General features: G+C 57.7%; 1 protein-coding gene across 2 annotated transcripts in view; it reads left to right on the forward strand.

Moving 5' to 3' along the window:
* Positions 1-22,783, forward strand: part of NDUFA10 (NADH:ubiquinone oxidoreductase subunit A10) — a 45,579-nt gene that overhangs the window by 7,903 nt on the left and 14,893 nt on the right. The window contains exons 4-9 of one of the 2 annotated variants that reach the window (XM_051840752.2): positions 890-976; positions 4,035-4,156; positions 5,649-5,728; positions 6,372-6,426; positions 7,990-8,075; positions 17,341-17,449. In XM_051840752.2, the coding sequence (XP_051696712.1) occupies positions 890-976; positions 4,035-4,156; positions 5,649-5,728; positions 6,372-6,426; positions 7,990-8,075; positions 17,341-17,449 (539 nt within the window). The remainder of the gene's footprint in view (positions 1-889; positions 977-4,034; positions 4,157-5,648; positions 5,729-6,371; positions 6,427-7,989; positions 8,076-17,340; positions 17,450-22,783) is intronic. The other variant, XM_051840753.2, reaches the window with a different exon arrangement.

Here is a 22,783-nt window from a genome sequence, read left to right on the forward strand (position 1 = left end):
CTTTCACTGTTTCATTACTCAGTGTGAGCCCCTGTCTTGGTTAGTGTTGCTCTGAGAAAAGTGTGGGCCGTGGCCTGCCCTCTGGTGTCCGCCCAGGACAGCGCGTCTGAGCCGTGGCAGGGGTGTGGAGCTGACCCTGGTGCTCTGCTCCCCCCACTTTAGAGTCACCCGTGTCTTCTGCCTGCTCAGTACTTCAGTTCACGCAAACGTGCCTGTTTCCTTTTGTGCTGCATTGATTTAGTCGCTGCGTGTGTAGCAGGTGCGTGCTGTGTGCAGGCCTGCTCCAGGAGCCTGTGGTGTCGCAGGAGTTAGGGGCTGAAGGCTGACTGTGCAGACAGGTGCAGCAGGTAACAAGTGAGTGGCAGGTGCTCTGAGGAGGCGGGCGCAGCTGTCAGATGGCCGGGTTAGGGGTCTGCTCAGTCCCGTTTGTGATCACAGGGCCCACTGCGGAGGGCTTGTGCCTGGGCTGTGTGCGTCGTCCTCGGGGAGTCACTGGCAGGAGCTCAGTGAGCAAGGCTGGGGGAGTAGAAACCAGGCCCCCGCAGGGACAGCATTTCCCTAGAGGCTGGGCCGGAGGGGCACCATCTGGCCTAAGTTGGGAGGTGTCCCTGTGACCCCCGGGGGGCAGCCTTGGGGCAAGAGCGGCCAGAGGTGAGGAGGAGATGGTGACTGGGCCGCGGCGTGGGGAGCAGGGTGCGGTGGGCACAGGGAGTGTGAGTGGACCCTTCAGAACAAGCTCACTTCCTATGTGTCGCTGACTGCCTGGAGGGGGCGCTGTGTTTCCAGGAGCTGGAGGGCCGTCACCGCTTGGGAACGGGTCTGTGGATGAGTGGGCTTCCTGTTTCTGGGTTGGAGTGCTGCTCTGACGGTGATCTCTGCTTGTGCCCAGGACAAGGCGTGGTGTTGGAGCGCTCCATCTACAGTGACTTCGTCTTCGTGGAGGCCATGCACAGCCAGGGCTACATCCGCAAGCAGTGTGAGTCGTGCGGGTGCTCCCCACGTGTCCCGCACACGGAATGCATTCCCACAGCAGGGAGGGGGCTGCCTGCGCTTCCTCCGCCGCGCCCCCTGCACACGCTGTCCCTTGTCCTTCTACCTCCTGTGGAAGCAAGTGGGGTTCCCTGCACACGTTGTCCCTTGTCCTTCTACCTCCTGTGGAAGCAAGTGGGGTTCCCTCCTCAGACAGCCCTCCCAGGAACACCCCAGTCCTTGGTGCAGCCCGCAGCCACTGAACCCTGCAGGTTCTCTGTGGAGTCAGGAGGTCTGGACTTCCCTGCCCCTGCCAGTAGCTGCCATCGCCCCATCTTGCTCCTCTCGGTCTTTTTTTCCCTAAGGATTTATTTCTTTATTCTGAACGTCTGAGTTACAGAGGAGGAGGCAGAGACAGGGAGAGCTCTTCCATCCGCTGGTTCCTTCCCCAGATGGGCTGTGACAGCCAGCACTGGGCCAGGGCGAACTCTGGAGCTTCATCCGGGTCTCATGTGGGTGGCAGGGGCTCAAACACTTGGGCCTTCTTCTGATGTTTTTCTTGGGCCATTAGCAAGGAGCTGGATGGGAAGTGGAGCAGGAGTCCACCTGGCACCCATGGGATGCTGGCATCGCAGGTGGGGGCTTTGCCCCAGCTCTCAGGTTCTTAGGACAGTAGTCAGAGGTGGGGCATTGCTGAGGCTTTGCCTTGTGGTGGGTGGGAAGATGAAGACCCCCGGGGTAGCTGCAGCCAGCCTGGAGGTCTGGGGTCGAGGCGAGGTTGCAGCGTCTGCGGCCAGGAGGCTGTCCCAGGCCTGTGGGCCCGGCCGGAATCTGGGAGGTCACGGTGAGCGTTGTGCTTAGCGGATGGGGAGACCCGGCAGGCAAGGGATGCTCCTGAGTGTGAGCCCTGTGCCCTGGGGCACTCGGGGCCGTCCGCCTGGGCCTTGCTCTGCCAGACCGATCCCACGGCCGTGCCGAGCGCAGACTGGGTGGCCAGCTGCGCTTCTGCAATGCTGCCTTGTGCTCACGACACACGGATGACAGACAGGGCTTGGCAGGGAGGGTGTGAAACCTACCAGCGGCTTCCTTGTGCTTAGGTTCCTGGCTGTGAGGAGTCCACTCAGTGCGAGGAGCCCCGGGCAAGGCGTCTCCGGGGCAGCGGGGGGGGGGGGGGGGGGCTGCTGGGGCGGGGCTGAGCCTCCTTAGGGCTCAATGGTTGTGTTTTGTCCTGGAAGTGCTAGGGAGCCGCGGGAGACTTGGCAGCGGAGGATGTGGTTGTGTTAGAGGGTGTGTGGTGAGGGCAGATCCCCAGGCAAGCCTGGGCAGTCAGCCCTGCTGGGGAAGGGGGCAGAGGGGCAGTGGGCGTGTCCAGCTGGACGCCACCTGGGAGGAGCTGTGGAGGGCCGCAGGCTGAGAAGTGACTTCGCCTCTGGGCGTCTGGAGTGTGGTTCCCTCGAGATGGGGGGGGGGGGGGGCTGTGGGAGAGGCCTGCCAGTGGGTGAGTGTTGGTGTCCCGAGGACTATGCAGGGCTGGAGACAGTTTGGGGGTCGTCATTGAGCGTGGGCCTGCTTTGTCCTGGGAAAACCCCTGGAGTAGGGTGTGTGCTGGGCCCAGAGGGGACCTCACTCCTGGGGGTGCCCTTGCGGGGGCTGTGGAGCCCCTGAAGTGAAGCTGGGTGGGCAGGTGCACAGGAGAGCAAGAGGGTGGGAGGGGGTGCTCTTCCACGTCACGTGGACGTGACAGGAGCAGAAAAGGCCCGCGCGTGATCCCTGCCTTTAGCAGGAGTCACTTCAGTGTCGGGTGCAGGACAGCTGCTTGCGTGGATGGCCTAGGACAAGGTGGAGGCTCCCGAGACGTGGGCACGTGAGCAGGAGAAAGGGGGAGAATGGAACTGGGGGTGGGGGGACTGGCCTGCTAAAGGTCCAGCAAACAGCGCATCGTGCTGTCCTGTGTGAACAGTCCCACAGTCACAGTCAGCAAACGGAAGCGAGGTGGGTCCGGCAGGTTGTGCTGGGGCAGGTGTGCCGTCCTCCGTGTGGTCCTCTGCAGTTGCTCACGTTGGCAGTGGCGCCTCTCAACATTGCCTCCAAAGTGGGGTTAGGAGCGGCGGTGCTGGAGCCGGGTCGCTGCCTGCCCGCTGCAGCTTCGGTAGAGTACTCCCCGCCTTCGCTGCCTTCGCTTTTGTTCTGTTGCCAGGTCTGAGCCGGTAGGTAGTTCTCTAGCTGGTGACATTTGCTGACACACGCTGCACCCTGGTAAATGGCTCCCACATCACAGCTCGAGTCCTGGTGCTCCTCACCCTGGAAGTTGTCCTCTCGGGTCTGATACTTTCCCTTGTGCGGTGCCGGCCAAGCACTGCTGTCAGTGCCGTGAGCCCCCAGCCGCTGTGGCACTGGAACCGTCACACACCTGCGCGTGCACAGATCGGCAGATGGTGTGTGGCTTGGGGTTTGTTTGCCTTTGTCCATTACTCAAAGAGGAGCACAGGGCGCTAGCCCCGTGGGGATGCGGGGTGACGAGGGCCCCACTGTGTGTGCCCTGTAGGGATGTGGGGTGATGGGGGCCCCTCTGTGTGTGCCCTGTGGGATGCGGGGTGACGAGGACCCCTCTGTGTGTGCCCTTGTGGAGATGTGGAGTGACGAGGGCCCCTCTGTGTTTGCCCTGTGGGATGTGGGGTGATGGGGGCCCCTCTGTGTGTGCCCTGTGGGATGCAGGGTGACAAGGGCTCCTCTGTGTGTGCCCTGTGGGATTTGGGGTGATGGCCCCTCTGTGTGTGTGTCCTGTAGGATGTGGGGTGACGAGGGCCCCTCTGTGTGTGCCCTGTAGGGATGTGGGGTGACGAGTCGCCCTCTGTCTGTGCCCTTGTGGAGATGTGGGGTGACGAGGGCCCCTCTGTGTTTGCCCTGTGGGGATGTGGGGTGACGAGTCGCCCTCTGTGTGTGCCCTGTGGGATGCGGGGTGACGAGGACCCCTCCGTGTGTGTGTCCTGTGGGATGTGGGGTGACGAGGGCCCCTCTGTGTGTGCCCTGTGGGATGCGGGGTGACGGTCGCCCTCTTGTGGCAGGTGTGGAGCACTACAACCAGGTGAAGAAGGTCACCATCTGTGAGTACCTGCCCCCCCACGTGGCCATCTACATCGACGTGCCTGTGCCAGAGATCCAGAGTCGCATTCAGAAGAAAGGAAACGTAAGTCAGGTTTACATCAAAGGCCAAGGTTCTCTTTGTGCGTCCTTGTTATCTTTCATTTTTTTTGAGTTTTATTTTTTATGGAAAAAGAGAGAGGGAGAGGGAAAGCTTCTGTCCACTGGTTCACTCCCCAGCTGGCTGCAGTGGCCAGGAGTGGGCCAGGAGTTTCTTCCAGGCCTCCCACGTGGGTGCAGGGCCCAGGCATTTGGGTCATCTTCTACTGCTTTCCTAGTTGCATTTATAGGGCGCTGGATCAAAAGTGGAGCAGCTGAGACAAGAAGTGACACCCATTTGGGATGCCAGTGTCGCAGGCGACAGCTTTACCTGCCAAGCCACAACACAGGCCCTACCTTGTTGTTTTAATATAAGTCAGCCCTGAAAACGCGTTTGGGGAGTGAAGCAGCAGATGGAAGATCTGTCTGTCTGGCTTTCTCTCTGTCTCTGGCACACAGTTATTTAATTCAAATAAATAAAGTCGTGGCCTCTAGAGTGACACAGCCAGCGGGCGCCCTGGTGGGTGGAGGGAGGCCCGAGCGCGGCCTGGTGCTGTTTCCCGTTGGGGCTGCTGCTCCAGGCCTGGGCCGTCTCAGAGTGGGGGAGGCTCCCGAGAGCACCCCCCCGCCCCCGTCCTCTCCTGCTCTTTTCCCACAACGAGTTGGAAGTGACTAAGAGCCACTAGTTGAACTGGAGTCGAGGCTTTAGGGTGATTGCTGGGAATGTCCAAACTCGGAAGAGCGGCTGGAGTTGCCGACGGTGGAGTGCTGCGTCCCGTGCCTGTGGGTCCGTGTTCCCGTTGTGTGTTAAGTTTATGGACACCAGACCCCTTTGCCGGCCAGCCTGCATTTACCCTTTTGTTACTTGGCGCAGCTCATCAGGGAGCTTTACAGACAGATCACCGATTTTGTGATGCGTGGCCGATGTCACTCACGCCACTCATACCCAGGATCTCCTCTTGGTGGGGCTCGTGTGCCAGGTGCCTAAGAGGACAGGAAGGGTCACAAAGACTGGAACTGTCCTGCTGCCCAGTCCTTACGGAAACCACTCCTGGGGTCTGGCGTTGGTGCACACGTGGCCACTGTGCCGGGTCAGTGCTGGGCCTGCAGGTGGCGGTAGACCGCTGAGCGGTCGGCTCTCCTCTGCCATGTTTCTTCTTAGTAGTGAACGTATGGTGAAGTCCAGTTTGTGACATTGGCCTGGTTTAAGGGTGGATGTGCCAGTGTTGCACGCACCTCCACACTCCCGAGGAGCAGGCCACACCCCTACACCCGTGCTCTCGCATAGCCTGACCTCAGGGAAGACCTGGGATGTGGCTTCCTCAGAGGCCTCCTCCCACCCCGTTCTGAGTGTGTCTCAGCCTGCGGGGGGCTCCACACCTGTGGTCGGGTGGCGGCGGTGCTCTGTGACGTGGGCACCCTGCGTCCCACCCCGCACGTGCGGGCGGGGGAAGGCGAGTGTGGGTGTAGCCTCCTGCTTTCCTCTCTGCTCTGCCTAGCCTCATGAAATGAAGATCACGGCTGCATATCTCCAGGACATCGAGAACGCCTACAAGAAAACCTTCCTCCCCGAGATGAGGTGAGCGGGCGTGCACTCTGGCGTCTGCACGTTTCAGTCGCGTTCCTGGGGGGATGGGTAGGTTTCGGCTTGCTTGTGTTGTCCCTGCTCTCAGGGGTCCTGGAGTAGATGGCAGAGCGGGTTTCATTTCTTCCCTGGCTGGACAGGCAGGACTCTGAACCGTAAGTGTAGACCCGGGAGGAAGGGGAGGAAGTGTGCAGACGTGAAGGGCCCTTGCCTTCCTGTTGAGACCGCTGTGACTCCACGGTGCGGACCAGGGCCTCGGAGTGTGGGCGCTGAGCTGCTGCTGCCCTGTGTGCAGGGTGCCTTTGGCCCAGCAGCTCGGCTGTCGGGTCCCCGTGCTGCGTGGCTGCTCTCTGGCCGCCTCTGCTGGGCCCCTTTCTCCTTCCTCGTGGCTTGTGACAGCTGGGGTTCGGTGGCCTCACGACCTTGGGCCTCGGGGCAGTGTAGCCAGGGATCCGCACCTGCAGGGGCGTGGGACGGCCCCTCCCCGGTCACCGTGGCGCGTCCCGGGGGCCAGCTCAGGGCCCGCTCACAGGGCCGGTGGAGCGTTAGGAGCGGGCGCGTCAGTGGCCTGGGTCCTGGGAGCATCTCCGCGGCTGGGAGGAGCCGATGCTGCAGTTCCTGTTGCTTTTTCTTCCAGTGAGAAATGTGAGGTTTTGCAGTACGATGCGAGGGAAGCCCAGGACGCAGACAAGGTAAGACAATGGTCGAAAACGTGTGGTTTTCCTTAGATTTGACTCACGTAATTATCTTGTAAATCAGGTAACCAGCGACTCCAATGTCGTGAAGAAGCATCAGCGTGTTATCAACAGTCCCCGGCCGTGAGGTTTCGCGTTGTTTGCAATAATTCAGTGTCTGATCTACGGATGTGAACGGGAAAGGAGCCTTGGGCTGTCCACCCGACGTTGCTGGTCAGGTGGTGACGCTGCAGGTGGACTGCTGGGGCGGGCTCAGTCTGGAAATGACGGCTCTCAAATGGCCGCCTGGTGGAGTTCCGGTCAGGCTCGGCTGTGTGCAGGGAGCGTAGCCAGAGGCCTGCCACGGACAAGCGTGCGTCAGGAAGGCTTGGTCTCCAGGTGCAGCGCTGTCCTGCGCAGGGCTGGTGTCAGGGCGGAGCTCGTGCGGGCTTAGGGAGGAGCCGCAGCAGGCAGGTGCAGGCAGGCATGTCCGGTGTGGGGTCTGCACCCAAAGTCCGGTCTCAAGGACAAGGCGGAGTGGAGGACAGTGGGAATTACGGCAAAGAACTCCCATTTGGCATTGTATGTTACAGCTGAGACAGTACTTCAAAAAGTTTGTGAAAAACAGAAATAAAAGATACGTTTATTTAGGAGCAAAAAATTTTTGAAATCCGTGCATAGAGTTTTCCTTGTGTGCATTTTCCGTGCACTTCTTGGAAACCCATGAATTTTAAGCTTTTTTTTTTTTTTTTTTTTTTGGTCATCAAAATAAACTCTTAGTCCCATTGTCCCCAAGTTTTTGGAAGTCCCTTGGTATTAAGCGTAAGTTACCAAACCAGAGCTGAACAACACGTAATTTAAAACTTGTAGGATCAAGTACAGGTTTTGGGCCCTGGGATTGAGGTGCGGGTGGAGGCGTCGGGACAGGAGGCACCCTTCTGAGTGGACCTCTCTGAAATGCACCTCAGCTGCCTCCCGAGGGGACGTGTGTGCCTTTGTCCTGAAGCCCTGGCGCTTGCCCCGCTGTCCTGGCTCGGCTGCCCGCGCACTGAGACCTGGCGGCCTCCCTCCGCAGCCTGTCTCCTTCCTGTCTCCTTTCAGGCGAGCGGTGGGCGAGGCCACCGCTGCCTCGGGGCTGCCTTGTCTGAGTTCATTCTCGAGTGCGCTCCCTGAGCTTGGCCTGTTTCGGGGCTGCCCCTCTGGCCGGTCAGGGCCAGACTGCGCTGACCATGGAACTTCGATTGCTGGGCTCCTTAGAGAGCGTCTCCGTCACACCGTCCCTCTGAGCGCCTTCCAGAGCGCACCAGCCTGGGAAGAAACGGGTGGGCTGCCCCTGGGTGGGCTGTCCCGGGTGGGCTGCCCCTCCCCGGCTTTCGGCCTTGTGTGTCCTTTCTCCGCGCACCTGTGGGGCGGCGCCTGCACCGCTGCTGCCCGAGCGTGCGTGGGGCGGCCCTCGGCTGGCCGGTGAATGGAGGATCGTCCAGCTCAGCTTTTGTGGCTGGTGTGGTTTTTCCTGCCAGATGGCGGCAGCTTGCAGTGCATTAAAACGTGAGCTCACTTGCATTCTGCATCTGCTCCTAGGTGGTGGAGGACATCGAATACCTCAAGTGTGACAAGGGGCCGTGGCTCTCCCAGGACGACCGCACCCTGCACAACCTGCGAATGCTGTGAGTGCGCGCGGCGGGAAGCGCAGCACGCTGGTCTCAGAGTGAGGTTTGCAGGCAGCGTCAGCAGCTGCCAGTGCCTGCCTGCGGCCCCTCCTCCCTCCCACACAGCCCTGGCCTCTGGCCTGCACCTGCCTGCACCGGGGGCCGTGGTTCACTCAGCAGATACGTGGCTCCCACTTTCCAGACGTAAGGGATCTGTGAAACTCCCCCTGTCTTGGGACACGCACTCCAGTAGGGAGAAACAGAAACACAACTTCCGGGTCAGGAGAGCCATGCAGTAGGTGGCCTTGGGTGACAGGACAGTGGGGGGTGGTGACAAAGGGCACTTTGGTCAGGGAGTAGAGCCAGGACTGGGCCTGCAGGTATCTGGGGTATGGGGCCCTGAGCCCACAGTGCAGTGGGGCACACCCAGCACCACGCCAGAGGGGCTGGAGCAGAGGGCAGGAGGCTGCCGTGGGAAGGGGGCACAGGCGTGGCCTTTGTGCTCTGAGAGGCAGGACCTTGTCTCCCTCACCGTGCCCTGGCCGTCCTCCCTCCCCCGTGTCCACACCCTACCCTCCCTCGTTCTCTCACCACTCTGGGGCCAGGGTTCTGTGTTGTTCCTCCCACCTTCCGTGGCCAGAGCCTGGAGCCTGAGCACCCTTGTCGTGTGTCTTCTTTTGTGGTGACTGTGCCTGGCCCCTGGCTGCAGACACCATGGACAGTCAGCCGAGGGCCCACCTGGACCTTTCACCTGCATGGCAGACAAGCTGGCCTCTGGCAGGTCGCGATAGCAGCCTTCTCACAGGGCGCTCTCCTGGGCCAGGCCCCTGTTTGCACAGGCCGTGCACCTGCTCCTGTCCATCCTGACTGCTCCTCACAGCACTGAGGCCCTGGGGTCCACAGCCTATGTGCCAGCCACGTCGAAACGAGTCTTCGGTGGCTGCCCACAGAAAGTGCACACAAGGGACGGCCCCCGCGGGTGGGAGTGCTCTCAGGGCTGGGCCTGTCGCAGGATTCAGAGTGATTTGGTAATGGCAGCGATGTGCCAGCACCCTGGTCATGTGTAAATCAAACTTGAGCATTCGAGGGTCTTTGATGTAAGATAGTGGAGGAAACATGAACAGATAGGTTGGGTTTCTGTCTTTCCAGTCACGTCGGGGGTGCTAGCCTGGCCTGACCCTGTCCTGTCCTGTTCCCTGCTACGGGCCAGGAGGCTATGACAAGGTCTGGGACCCCGGCCTCGGGAGCCCTTGCCTGTCTCAGGCCCGTAAGGCATGAGCTTGCCTGGGCATTCGGCTTTCTCTTTCCTCATTGCCTGGAGGTCAGTGATGGTGTTCAGGAAGGGGCGTCTGTGCAGCTCCTGCCTCTCGGGCGCCGGTGCCCCTGGACTGCCAGTCCTCTACTTCTCTCTGGGTGGGAGAACACTTGACTAAAACTTACCCACGCCAGCCACCCAGAGAGCAGAGACGGCTCACTGCTGTCCTGGGTCCCCACATGGTGTGGGGTGCCTGCTGTACCTGTGTGTCCTGACAGTTTGTTCACAGGCTCTCGGTAGTCGGCGTGGGTGGTCTTCATGGAAGGCAGAGACCCCAGCTTAGCGCTCACTGACGTGTGGCTCTGAAACCCACGCCACCTTCATGGCTTCCGTGTCTCCTTGCCCCCGTCCATGCTGCAGCTGCAGGGTTCCTGGCTGGTGGGGAGAAGCAGGTCTCCACGCCCAGAGTAAGGCTTGTTATGGTGACCCGTAAGGACACAGCGCTGGGTCAGGGAGGAAGCGGGCGGCTCGGGGCCTGGAGGAGCCCGTGCTCGGCTTCTGCGAGGGCCGTCGGGGGCCCAGCCTGCGAGCTGCTCTCGAGCAGTGGAGCGTGCGGGGGCCCAGCTGGGAGGAGCCAGGATTCGTCCAGATCAGCTGCGGCTCCGTCTCTGCAGCAGCTGGGATTCAAACTTCTGATCTTTGACTGGGTACCCACGTGTGCTGTGTGTGTGCCTTGGTTGAGATACACATGGCCTCTGGGCCCATCCAGCCCTTGGCAGTGAGGAGTGGTTCTTGGACTTTAAAGGGTTGGGAGGAGAGAAGAGGATTCTGGGACAGGCGCGGCCTCAGAGCCTGCTCCTAACTGCGGGGTCAGCTGTGCACCCCACAGAGTCCCTCTTTGAGGCTGGGCCTTTGGCCTAGTGGTTGTCTCCCACTTCCCAAATTGCAGAGCCTGGGTTCTGGTCCCAGCTCTGGTCCCAGTGCAGCTTCCTGCTGCTGCGCCCTCTGGAAGGCTCCCTGCACGCATGTGGGAGGCCCACACTGAGTTCCTGGCTTCCATGTGGCTATGGTAGGCATTCGGGCAGTGAATCAGCTCATGGGAGATCTGTCTCCCTCTCTCCTGTCTGTCTGTCTCCTTCTCAAATAAATTAGATACATTCAAATAATTTTAAAATATCATTCATATTTGCAATATGATAATAAGCTTATTGGACACATTTTTGTTCAACTTTAGGTTACTTTTTTTTAAGTGTATTTATTTGAAAGAGTTAGAGAATGCTTCCACCTGCTGCTTCACTCCCCAGATGGTTGCAATGGCCAAGGCTGGGCCAGATCAAAGCCAAGTGCCAGGAGCTTCAACTGGGTCTCCCACGTGGGAGCAGAGGCCTAAGGACTCGGGCCATCTTCTACAGCTTTCCCAGGCCATAGCAGAGAGCTGGATCAGAAGTGGACCAGCTGGGACTTGAACCTGTGCCCATATGGGATGGACATGAGCATTGCAGGCAGCGGCTCTACCTGCTGTACCACACCACCAGCCCTGAGGTTGCTGTCTGGAGTTATGACAGTGGTTACCGAGTCAGGCTGTGTGAACGTGGACTGCTCACTCACCAGTGCTTTGCAGAATTGTTCTCCAGTAGATAGGTGTGAGTTTGCACATCCGTCCCTGTCCTCTGCAGGGTCCTCAGACAGAAAGCAGGTCCTCGGGTTTGGACACCGAAAGGAAGCATTTGCTCCTCTTTGCTGCTAATAAACACTAAACCTCATTTTATGTTTTTATTGCCCATGTATTTGTCCTTTGTGAATTTTCCTGCATTCTCCAAAGAACCGGGTTTCTGTTTTTTGGTTTACTCTACTGCTTCCCTGCTTCCAATTTCTGTGATGTTTACTTTGGTTTTTATTTCATTCCCTGCCTGCTTTGGGCTCTAGTTGTTGCTCTTTCTCTGTGGTTTCTTCTTTCTAATACGTTCATTCAGTGCTTTTTCACAGTAGGAGTCCCTTTTGCTGGATTCCACACATTTTGAAGAGTAAATAAATAAAAATAAAACTTCAGTATATATAAATATAAATTTAGAATATATGTAGTTTTAAATTTTGTTTATTTGTATTTATTTGAAAGTCTGAGAGACAGAGGGAAACAGAGAAAGAGTCCCATTTGCTCGTCCATTCTGCCAGTGCCTGCAGCAGCTGTGGGTGGGCATCCCGGAGCCAGCAGCTGAGAACTCCGTCCAGGTCTCCCCTGTGGGCAGCAGGGACCCAGGTACCTGAGCCGTCACTGCTGCCTCCCGGGGTGGGACGCGGAGCCGACGCCGGAGCCGACGCCGCTGCCGGGCCTTGCAGGGCGGAGGGAGGGGCTCCCGAGCAGCGTCCTCGCTTCTGGAGAGCTCTGTGTTCATTTTCATTTAGTTCAAAACATTTAAAAAGCTCTCGAGAGTTCTTTGACCAACAGGATTTTAGGAGTGTGTTGTTTAATCTCCACGTATTTAGGGATTTTCCAACTTTCTGTTGGTGAGGGCCACTTTAGTTCCGCTGTGGTCTGAGAACATGCATTGCATAGTCATGATGGCTGATGGCTGTTCTGGCGCACACATTGGCCAGGAATGCTGTCTGTCGTGATTGAGGGGCGTGGACTCTGCTCTCGTCCTTGCTGATTCTCTGATGGATCTGTTTCTGGTGGAGGAAGGTCGGTCTCCATCATCAGTACCACATTGTTTGTTTCTCCTCTGAGTACACACGTGGGTGGGGCCCATGTCTGGGAGGGGTGACCCCTTGGTCCCGATGCTCTCCTGTGCCGAAGGCTGCTCTGTGGAGTTCCTGCAGCTGCTCCTGCTTCTCCACCCTTACCTCTAGCGCAGATCTTTACAGTTAAGTGATTTTCTCATACACAGGTAGTTGGGTCTTGGCCATCTCTCTCTCTCTCTTTTTTACAGATCGATTTTGTAAGTAACAGAGAGAAGAGGCAGAGAGAGGTCTTCCATCCGATGTTCACTCCCCAGGTGGCCGCAATGGCCAGAGCTGTGCCCATCTGAAGCCAGGAGCTTCCTCCGGTTCTCCCACGCGGGTGCAGGGGCCCAAGGACTTGGGCCGTCTTCTACTGCTTTCCCAGGCCACAGCAGAGAGCTGGATTGGAAGTGGAGCAGCCGGGACTCAAACCGGTACCCATGTGGGATGCCAGCACTGCAGGTGGCAGCTTTACCCGCTACGCCACAGTGCCGACCCCGGCCATCTCTGTTGTGACAGGTGTATTTGAGCCAAGCACACTTAAAACGAGCCTGGGTGTCTCAGTCCACGTCTCACTGGGTGTCTTCTGTTGGCTGTATTTCTGCTCTGTTTCCCTTATTCTGTCTTCTGCCGTCTCAGGATTAGGTTGGGAGTGTGTGAGCCAGTTTTGCTCCCTTGTCTGTTGGTTATCCCTCACGGTTCTCAGAGTGGCGGCAGGGTTCCCAGTGCACATCGGCAGCTCCCTGAAGGCCCCTTTCAAGTTCACTGTCAAGTGCGGTTTCTCCCCTGTGCAGGTGCCTGAGGCAGAAGCGTCCCCACTTCTCCTTCCCTTGCGGATGCCCTGGCTGGCGTTGGTTCCTCTTTTTGTGAGTTGCAAGTGTTCAGAACATGGTCACTCTTGCTCCAGGGTCGGCCCCCTTATCCACGGGCTCTGTGTCCAGGGATTCAGACAACTGTGGGCCAAAGTATTTGGGAAAAACGTGCTGCTGATGTGTCTGGGAAGGCAGTGGAAGGTGGCCCAAGTGCTCGGGTCTCTGCCTCCCGCGTGGAGACCGGGATGCAGCTCTGGGCTCCTGGCTTTGGCCTGTAACCTGTCAGTTACAGCTATTTAGGGAGGGAACCAGCAGATAGAAAATCTGTCTCTTGCTCTCTCTCTCATTCTACCTTCCAAATAAATAAGTAAATCTTTAAAAAAAAGTGTTCAGGAAAAAGTGCCTGCCGTGAACAGATGCAGACTCTCTCACCGTTCCCTGCGCAGTGTGTTAACTGCTGTCTGCGTGGCACTCAGGTCGTGTGGGTGTGAGGGGTGATCGGGGCAGGAGGAGGGACACGGCGCGGCTGAGCCATGGGGCTGAGAGGGAGCGCGGGCCGATCCCTGCGCGCTCTGGGGCGGTGTGGTGTGGCTTCAGCTTTCTGTCATGGAGATAAGGGCAGCGCCTCCAGTCCTTCACTGAGCTGAGCCTGGAAGTCCCTTCCTCATTTTTCACAACTCTTGCTGAGTTTTTAGTGTAGCTGCCTCTGTGAGTGTGCCCGGGGACTGTAATGTGCTCTGTCGTCCCGAGCCTTGCTTGATAAAGCGCTGTGTGTTGCAGCCACGTGCCGTCTACCTTCACGTCTGCGATCTCGCGGCCGGCTCAGGCGCAGCCCTGGGAGGTGTTTGAGCAGTGTGCTGTGCCTGCACCCGGTGCCCCTTCCCGGCGTCTCCTGCGGTGTGACAGCCGTTGTGTTCTCTCTCATAGCCATAGCCATGATTGCCTGGCACCCTCCAAGGGTGGGACCAGGCCTGTGGGGTGCCCTGATGGCCGCCCAGCCTCCAGGTACGCAGGGCCCTGCCGTGCTTCCCTGCACCGTCTGCCTCATCCGTGTCTCTGGAGGAGACTTCGCCACCTGCAGGCTGTGGGTGGGTGTCAGAAGCACAGTGCTGCAGGCAGCGCGGTGGCCCTGGGATGGGAGAGTCGGCGACGGGAGGTGTCCAGGGACACGGCTGAGTCGGGAGGCAGGGTTTCCCGTTCTCTCTTTCCTGCCTTTCTGCTTCCCTCCTTGGTTTTAAACTGCGTGGTGTGACGCTTTGTGCCGTGAGCCAGACTCTGCCTTGCGTCACCTCTGGACGTCCTGTGGTGTCTCTAGGAAGCCTCCAGTGTTTGGAGTCCACCCAGTGCTCTGGGAACAGAATGTCCTCTCACTGCGTTTGGCTTCCCGAATCATAAATGCTTGCTGGTGTCTTTGTTCCTTGTTTTCCTTCACTCTAGAATGTACGAGTTTGTTCTACAGTTTCCTGGGTAGTCACCCTTAATAGTCGTCATTTAAGCTCATAGTCATGAATTGGGAGACTTTAAATTAGTTGTAGTAGGGCCAGCCCTGTGGCGTACTGGGTAAATCCGCCGCCTGCAGTGCTGGCATCCCATATGGGCACTGTTCTGAGTCCTGGCTGCTCCACTTCCCATCCAGCTCTCTGCTGTGGCCTGGGAGAGCAGTAGGAGATGGCCCAGGTCCTTGGGTCCCTGCACCCGCATGGGAGACCTGGAAGAAGCTCCTGGCTCCTGGCTTCGGATTGGCTCAGCTCCGGCGGTTGCAGCCAATTGGGGAGTGAACCGGCGGATGTAAGACCTCTCTCTCTGTCTTTGTCTCTCCTTCTCTCTGTGTGTGACTCTGACTTACAAAATATATAAATAAATCTTAAAAAAATAATAAGCTGTAGACGAATGGCAACAAAAAGTGCACGGGGCGGGCGTGGCGTCGCCGCTGAGACGCCTGCGTTTGAGCCCCGCTCCTGCTCCAAGCCAGCTGCTGCTGCGGCACGCCCTAGGAGGCAGCAGGTGAGGGCGCAAGGACGCGGGTCCCCGCCGTCCGCCTGGCAGACCCTGATGGAGTTCTGGGCTCCTGGCTTTGGCCTGGCCTGGCCCCAGCTGTCGCAGGCATTTGCAGAATGAACCAGCAATGGAAGTTCTCTGTTTTTGTTTCTTTGTCACTCTTTCAAATTAAAAAAAAAAAAAAAAAAAAAAAAAAAAAAAAAACACTTTAAAAAGTGTGATGCATAGTTAATATTTCCATGGCTCTGTGTAAGATGTAATTCTGCCAAATTAAGCATAGGTGGTGCTCTTGCTCTACAGATCCAAGGCACCCCCCACCCCCGCCATGAAGTTCTTCAGATTTTCCAGCGATTTGTTATGCTTTTCAAACTGTAACAGGGTGGGACATGTCCAGCTGTGGGCCGTGTACGGCCCGCAAAATTTGGTCTGGCCCTGCCATAGCAACTGCAGGGGGGACTCAAATTCCAATAAACCTATAGCAGGCTAATTTTTAAAAAAGATTTATGTATTTATTTGAAAGACAGAGTTAGAGAGAAAGGTCTTCCACTGGTTCACTCCCCAGATGGCCACTACAGCTGGAGCTGTGCCGATCTGAAGCCAGGAGCTTCTTCCAGGTCTCCCACGTGGGTGCAGGGCCCAAGGACCTGTCCATCTTCTACTGCTTTCCCAGGCTACAGCAGAGAGCTGGATCGGAATTGGAGCAGCCGGGTCTCGAACTGGTGCCCATGTGGGATGCCAGCACTGCAGGTGGCAGCTTTACCTTCTGTGCCACAGTGCCAGCCCAGGCCCCTGATATTGTAAACGTCCAAATGGCCCTTGGCAGAACAAAGGTTCCCTGCCCCTAAACTCTAGAGAAACCAAGCCAGCCTTCCCACCGTGGTGCTTGTTGGCATTTGAAATACAGACTTCTCTCGAGATTTGTTGCCGTGGCATTGCTGCAGAAATTCTTACGTGACTTTTTACATGCAGAATCACTGGATTTGTGTGGCCAGTAAGCAGATGTGCACACAGGACACAGGACACAGGACACAGGCACAGATTGTACCCACCTCAGCACAAGCCCCTGTGGCCTGGGGAAGGGCTTTGGTGCTGGGGAACTTCACAGCGCTTGTGGTGTAATGGAATTGAAAAACAGGTTTATTTTGGTGGACAAGATGTGAGATCTGTGTGGTTTTCCGTAATACCCATTTTCTGTGGGCTCTGTGAAGAGCCCTCCTGTGGACAGGTGCACTATTTGTGTACAAACTGATTGCATTTCTAACAGCCCAAAACTGCAGTCTCAGAAAATCCCGGAACTTTATGCCTTTAGCTTGCTTCGTTTTTTTTTTTTTTTTTTTTTTTTTTTTTTTAATATATAGATAGATAGATATAGATGTCTTTTGACAAGTGAAACTAACTTCGTTAAAACTAAACAATAATCTTTTTGTTTGAGCGTGTACATTGTAGGCATTTGCTTAACTGTGTGGAGACGTGTGTAAATACACCTGGGAAAGCAAGCACATGGTTTGCATGGCGAGGTGTAGGCATGGCGAGGCGTGGCACGTGGCGTGGCGAGGCGTGGTGAGGCATCGGGTCCCTGGGTTGCTAGCTGTGTTTGAGGGACACAGCCTGGCTGGGGCTCTCAGCTGCCTGTAGCCCCAGCCCTCGCTGTCTGCTCTCTGGGACTGTGATCTGGGCCGGTGGCTGCGTGTTCTGACTGAGAGGTGCTGTCCGGGGCAGCCTGCAGAGCCGCGGGCCACGCCTGGAGGCCTGGTGGAGGCCAGGATTCTCTTCTGCTCCATGACAGACAAGAAACATCTAAGCCTTATAGCTCGTTAATGCGAAAGTGGCCTTTTAAAATTATTATTGCCTCTGTTTTGAGCCCTTAAGGAAGGAGACTTTATGCTCACGTTCCTAAAAGCTCAAAAAGTGTTTTTCATCTTCTAGTATAGTGGTTACGTTCAACGAAATTTAACTTGAAGTAAGCAGATTATAAAAGTGCAAATAAATATTTTAGCATTTGGCAAGATGGACTGTCCAGTACGGGGAGTGTCCTGTGCTACTTGTCGATGGACCAGAGCTTTCACCCAGAGCCACCCACCATCGGCGTGCCCCGTGCCCTGAGCGCCGGGGTGTCTCACGTCGTGTCTGCAGACAGCCTCGGCCTGGACAGCAGCAGCAGGAGCACGCGGCTCGAGTCGTCCCTGGGAGAGAAGGTTGCTGAGGGCGGGACACGAGGCACTTTGGAGCTTTTCACTGCTGCTCTCTGGGCTCCTTTTCTCCTGATTGCCAAGTCACGTCCAGGCCCAGAGGGTCCGCGCCTGCGGGCACTGAGGCGGGAAGGCTGTTGCAGGTCCTGGGTGTGATTCCGGAAAAGCAGCTCCAGAGAGACTGAATGGTTTGCTCCTGGGCTGCCTGTGGACGAGCCACGTCTGCAAGCGTGAGAGGGTTTTATGCGCACGCCTGAAGCCCACCTGTGAGACCCGAACTGACGGCGCGGCCTCTGTCTGTCTCTTCTCAGGGTTCAGAACAAGCTGGACGTGCTGAATTACACCAGCATCCCCTTGTACCTCCCGGAGGTCACCATCGGGGCTCACCAGAGCAACCGCCTCTTCCAGGCATTCAGAGAGGTGAGACCTCCGGCCCCCGGAAGCCGGCAGGGGTGGGCCTGGAGCCGTGGGGACGCTGGGCCGCTTCTCCCGAGCTTTTCCCCCTCGTTCCTGTGTGTGGGGCTGCTGAGGTCCAGCGGTGGCAGGTGCCAGCAGAGCTGTGCCGCTGGGCGACCTTCCTGGACAGGCACAGGCCTCAGGGCTGGAGCTGTGTTCCCCGTTTCTTGCTTGTCAGGTGGCACTGGCGTCCTGCTCCGACCACGTGGGAGCGGGCAGAGTGGGCAGATGTCGCCTTGATCCTCTCCCCTAACTTCCACACCTCTGTTGTGCGTCATTTGTTCTCCCCATGGCACGGAGAATCGTGTGTGGCCAGCTCTGTTGGGCCGGGGCCATTCCTCAGTGCCACGTGGGCCCCTCCCGGGGGACGGCAGGTGTGCTGCTGAGCGCCGGTGGTCAGCAGCGTAGGGGGACGTCCTCCATGTCCTCGGCTGCGTCCCGTGTGCCGCCGGGCCGTGTGTGACACCTGCTGGCCACTTCCTCACCTTGATTCTCTGAGAGCGGTGTCGCACGGCTGCGTAGGTGTCGTTGCTGCTGGCGTGACATTTTCTCCCGAGCGAGTTCTTGTGGCTGTTTGGAAAGTGATTTTACTCAGCGTAGAAATTTGGTGACACACACGGCCGTGACGCTGCCCTCGGGAGCAGCTGCACTTCCTGTGTGTCCTTTCCTTCTGTGTCCATTGCACGTGTGAGTGCTGGTGTCGAGTCTCTTCCAAGTGGGGTTGCACGTCGGCTTCCTCACTGCTGGGGCCTGAGGCAGCTCTCGCTCCAGCGGGGTCTCCTGTGCTGTACCTGTCGGTTCAGAAAACCCACGTGTGATGGGCCCAGACCGGACCACGTGTGACCGGCCCAGACAGACCCTGCGGGGTCTGTCTCCCCTGTGGCTTCGTTGTCCTTGCGTCGCCACTCCCTGTGTGCCCAGGCTGCCCGGGGCTTCCTGCTGGTCTCCTGGGCCGGCCTCTCTGCAGCCCTGTCTCCCTCCTGCGGAGCCTGCCTGGAGGCCCTTCCTGCAAGGGGAGGTGTGGTGGTGCCTCCTCGTGCTGGGTCTGTGCCTCCCCGGAAGCCTGTCGGAGTTTGTGTGTTTTGGGGCTGTAAGATTAGATGGATTTAAATTAGAATCGCTATCTTGGTAGTATTTCCCTTTGTACATTTCAGAATTTTTCTGTTTATCTTCAGAGGTGATTCTTACCTTAAAGTTTGTTTTATTCAAATTTATGTAGCATTTAGAACTTTCTTCAGCTAGTATTTGCCTGATGGAGGTTTTTCCCCTACATATTTTCATTTTAACCTCTCTGTGTCTTTATATTTCATGTGAGTATCCTATAGCCTGTAAATAGTTGTTTAAATTCTGTGCCACGTTAAGCGTTTATAATAGTTACCTGCTCACATCACAGCAGGCATCAACACGCGCTTCTGTAGCCTGTCATGCCATGTGTATTTTTCCTGCTTCTCCTATGTATTATTTTTCCTTTCTTCCTTTCTTTATTTGGATTTTTAAAAATGATTATTCCGTTCATCCCCCTCTGCTTGCTACTTGTCATTCTTTTAATAGCTTCAAGTGATAAGCCTGTAGTTCAAATACTCTTCTTGGATTTCTGGAAGGCTGGCGTGCATGAGTCGTTTTCCAGTGCAGAACAGAGCCAGACCACGGAATCCCCAACTCCAGCCGCCCAGCTGTGGCACTGCTGCTCCGGGCCTGTGGGGTGGCTCCACGTGGCCGAGCCTGCAGCCACGGCCCTGACCCCTCCCCCAGCCTGTGCAGCTGCAGCTGTTCCACCGTCGTTGGCCTCTGCTGACAGCACGTCCTCACACTGATTGTCCACAGTGGTCTTTACCTGATCTTCATTTTATACCTGTTTGGTGCTTTGAAGTATTTCAAACTTTAAAAATGACAAGGAGCACATGGCTAAGAGACTGAGTTAGCACGCTGTGCCGTTTCCTTCAGGCACGTGGTCGTGTGGCTCTCAGTGCGTGGCCCTGTGAGCTTCTCTGGGTCGCTGACGGGGACACTGGCCCTGGGCTCGGATGCTGAGTGGGTGTGGCAAGCACTCTGTCCGATCCTGACGTCCAGTGAGGTTGGAGAGTCTCCGCACAGCGCTACTTTCCCCAGCCCTGGCCCGAGCTGCCGGTGTTGGGAAACAGGCCCTGAGACGGCACCTCCTGCTCTCAGCCCTGGCTCTGGGGGCTCGGCCAGCCCCGTGTTGTGCCGGATCTGTCTCTGGTCTGAGGCTGGGCCCCTTCCTCTGGGTTTTCTTCGTGTTCAGGGCTTGAGGCTGTGAGGACAGCAAAGTCAGTGCCTTCGCCACCCCTCAGTTTGTCTCCCGGGTGTTGTTCCCCGGGGAGGTCTGGGCTGTGGGTCCTGTGGGAGCGTCAGAGAACGCCTCCCCCGCTGCTCGAATCGCCTGTGTCTGCAGGTGACGCCCGCACGCGGGCTGGCCAGGTGCTTGGAGCCTGCGGGATGGCCTTCGGGTGCTGTTGCACCCCTGGCTCTCTCGGCTGGACTGATGATTACTGTGCTGATGCCAAGCTGGGATTTTTCCCAAATCCGCCGTTCCTGTATCAGCAGCATCCAGTGTACAGAAGCATATTCTTTTCCCCCATTTTCAGTTCTCTTAGTCATTCGTGTCGGGGAGGAGTCCCGGCTTCCTGTGTATGTAGGACGTTTATTTCAGTGTTTCCCTGTACGTGCAGACCGTGGATCCACGCGGTGTCTCCTGCTACAGCGAGCAGGGTCCTCACAGCGTGCTGTGGTCCTGGCTCCTCCTCACGGGGGGAGACCTGGCTCCCTGGACCTCCTTTCTCTTGCTGGATCAGCCACCCTGTGTGTGATCTGCTCCTCCCTCGGCCACTGCTGCTCCCTGGACCGTGTGCTCCACCCAACCTGTGCAGGTGCAGAGCCGTCCGGCCCAGTGGTTCTCATTCCGGAAGAACGTTTTCATCAAGGACAGAACTCCAAATCGCCAGTTTTCTCCTTCAGCACCTCTGAGTTTCCCGCACCCACGCCTCTGGCTTTCTTATCGCTCGTAAGGACACGTATGGTGTTGCTCATGGGAAGATAATGCTCCCTGTTTCTCTGGCAGGGTCTGTGGAAGGACCTTCTGGCTTGTGTGAAGCCTTGTGCTATGTAGACTGTACGTGGTGTGCACCTCTGTCTGTCCCACTTTGCTGGCACTTGGCACATGCTGGCCCATGGCTGACAGTCACGTCCATGCCACTGTTGCTGCGTTTCCCTCTGCTCTCCTTGGGATCCGGTGGGCTCTGCACTGGGCCTTCAAGGACCCCGTGCTGGGCTTCCATGGGCCCCGTGCTGGGCTTCCGTGGGCCCCGTGCTGGGTCTCAGTGGGCCCTGTGCTGGGCTTCTGTGGGCCCTGTGCTGGGCTTCTGTGGGCCCTGTGCTGGGCTTCTGTGGGCTCTGTTCTGGGCCTCTGTGGGCCCCGTGCTGGGCTTCCGTGGGCCCCGTGCTGGGCCTCCGTGGGCCCCGTGCTGGGCCTCCGTGGGCCCCGTGCTGGGTCTCCGTGGGCCCCGTGCTGGGTCTCCGGGGGCCCCGTGCTGGGTCTCCGGGGGCCCCGTGCTGGGCCTCCGTGGGCTCTGTTCTGGGCCTCTGTGGGCCCCGTGCTGGGCCTGTCCACCATGTTCTTATGTCCTTTGCTGTCTTCTCTTGCTTTGCTTGTTGCCTTCTTGGGAGGAATCTACTGGGCGTGCTATTCCAAGTTACTGAACTAGAACCCGGTGTGCCGGCGCCGCTAGGAGGAGGATTAGCCTATTGAGCCACGGCGCCGGCCCTTTTTTTTTTTTAAGTTCTCCAACTCACCCCATAGAGGGCTCAGCATGGTCCCCAGGCAGGGGACCAAGAGATTTGGTGACAGAAGTTGGAAGGACAGGGCTTGTCCTTGTGTGGTTGTCTGATCTGACAGGTGGTCCGGCTACAGTGTCCACCGAGTGTGAGGGTGAAGCAGCCTGCGTCACAGCACACTCTGACAGTGCCACTGTCATGTAAGTGCTGTTTCCTTCCCTCGCAGACAGCCCACTGTCAGCTGTGGAGGCCGCGGCAGGAAGGCAGATTGGTCCTTCTCGCTGGTTTGTGACTGCGTTCTCGTCTCTCCTGCCTGCGTCAGCCACGGTGGGAGGCAGAAGCCAGCCTGGCGCACAGTGGGCAGGGAGAAGGACGATCTGGAGACAGGACCTGAGCCAAGGGTGGTGCGTCCTGTCCAGGCAATCCAGGGACAGCAGTGTGAGGAGTCCCCAGGGGAGACAGGCTGTGGGCTGTGCCCCCCATGCCCCAAGGGCTGTACGTCCTGTCCAGGCAGGTGGGAGGCAGCAGTGTAAGGAGCCCCCGCCCCAGAAAGGCTGTGGACTGTGCTCCCCATCCCTCAAGGGCAGTGTGTCCCGTCCATGCAGGCCAGGGGCAGCAGTATAGGGAGCCCCCTGGCCCAGAGAGACAGGCTGTGTGTGGACTGCGCCCCCCATCCCCCATGGGCTGTAGGTCCTCTCCAGGAAGGGCAGCGGCAGCAGTATGAGGAGCCCCCTCCCTGGGGGAGTCAGGCTGTGGACTGTGCTCCTGTCCTGTCAGAGTTTGAGGCTCTGAGTTTTAGTAAGTCACTGTACAATTTGAATTGCCAAAGACTGCTTTCTGGAACTGCACGTTGTAAGAAGCAGTGAAGGCCGGCGCTGTGGCTCACTTGGCTAATCCTCTGCCTGTGGTGCCGGCGCCCCGGGTTCTAGTCCCGGTTGGGGCGCTAGATTCTGTTCTGGTTGCTCCTCTTCCAGACCAGCTCTCTGCTGTGGCCCAGGAAGGCAGTGGAGGATGGCCCAAGTGCTTGGGCCCTGCACCATGTGGGAGACCAGGAGGAAGCACCTGGCTCCTGGCTTTGGATCGGTGCAGTGTGCTGGCCATAGCGGCCATTTAGAGGGTGAACCAACGGAAGGAAGACCTTTCTCTCTGTCTCTCTCTCTCACTGTCTAACTCTGCCTGTCAAAAGAAAAAAAAAAGAAAAAAGAAGAAGTGAAGATCTGAGAGGAAAGCTTTTTAGACGAGGGTTCAGGCTTTGCTTTATGCACTTTACAAAGATGCAAGACGAAAGAAATTAAAAATCGGGCTTTTGTCAGAGACAAGACTGCTCAGGTAGGACAGACACAAAGCTGGTTGTCAGGAGCTTGTGGCTGTGGAGCCCACCTGCCCTGCCGCGGGCTCCACGGAGAGCGCGGCCCACCTGCCCTGCCGCTGGCTCCACAGAGAGCGCGGTCCACCTGCTCTTCCACGGGTTCCACGGAGAGCGCGGCCCACCTGCCCTGCCGCGGG

The sequence above is a fragment of the Oryctolagus cuniculus genome, chromosome 3 (genome assembly GCF_964237555.1).
Source record: "Oryctolagus cuniculus chromosome 3, mOryCun1.1, whole genome shotgun sequence".
Classification (NCBI taxonomy): Eukaryota; Metazoa; Chordata; class Mammalia; order Lagomorpha; family Leporidae; genus Oryctolagus; species Oryctolagus cuniculus.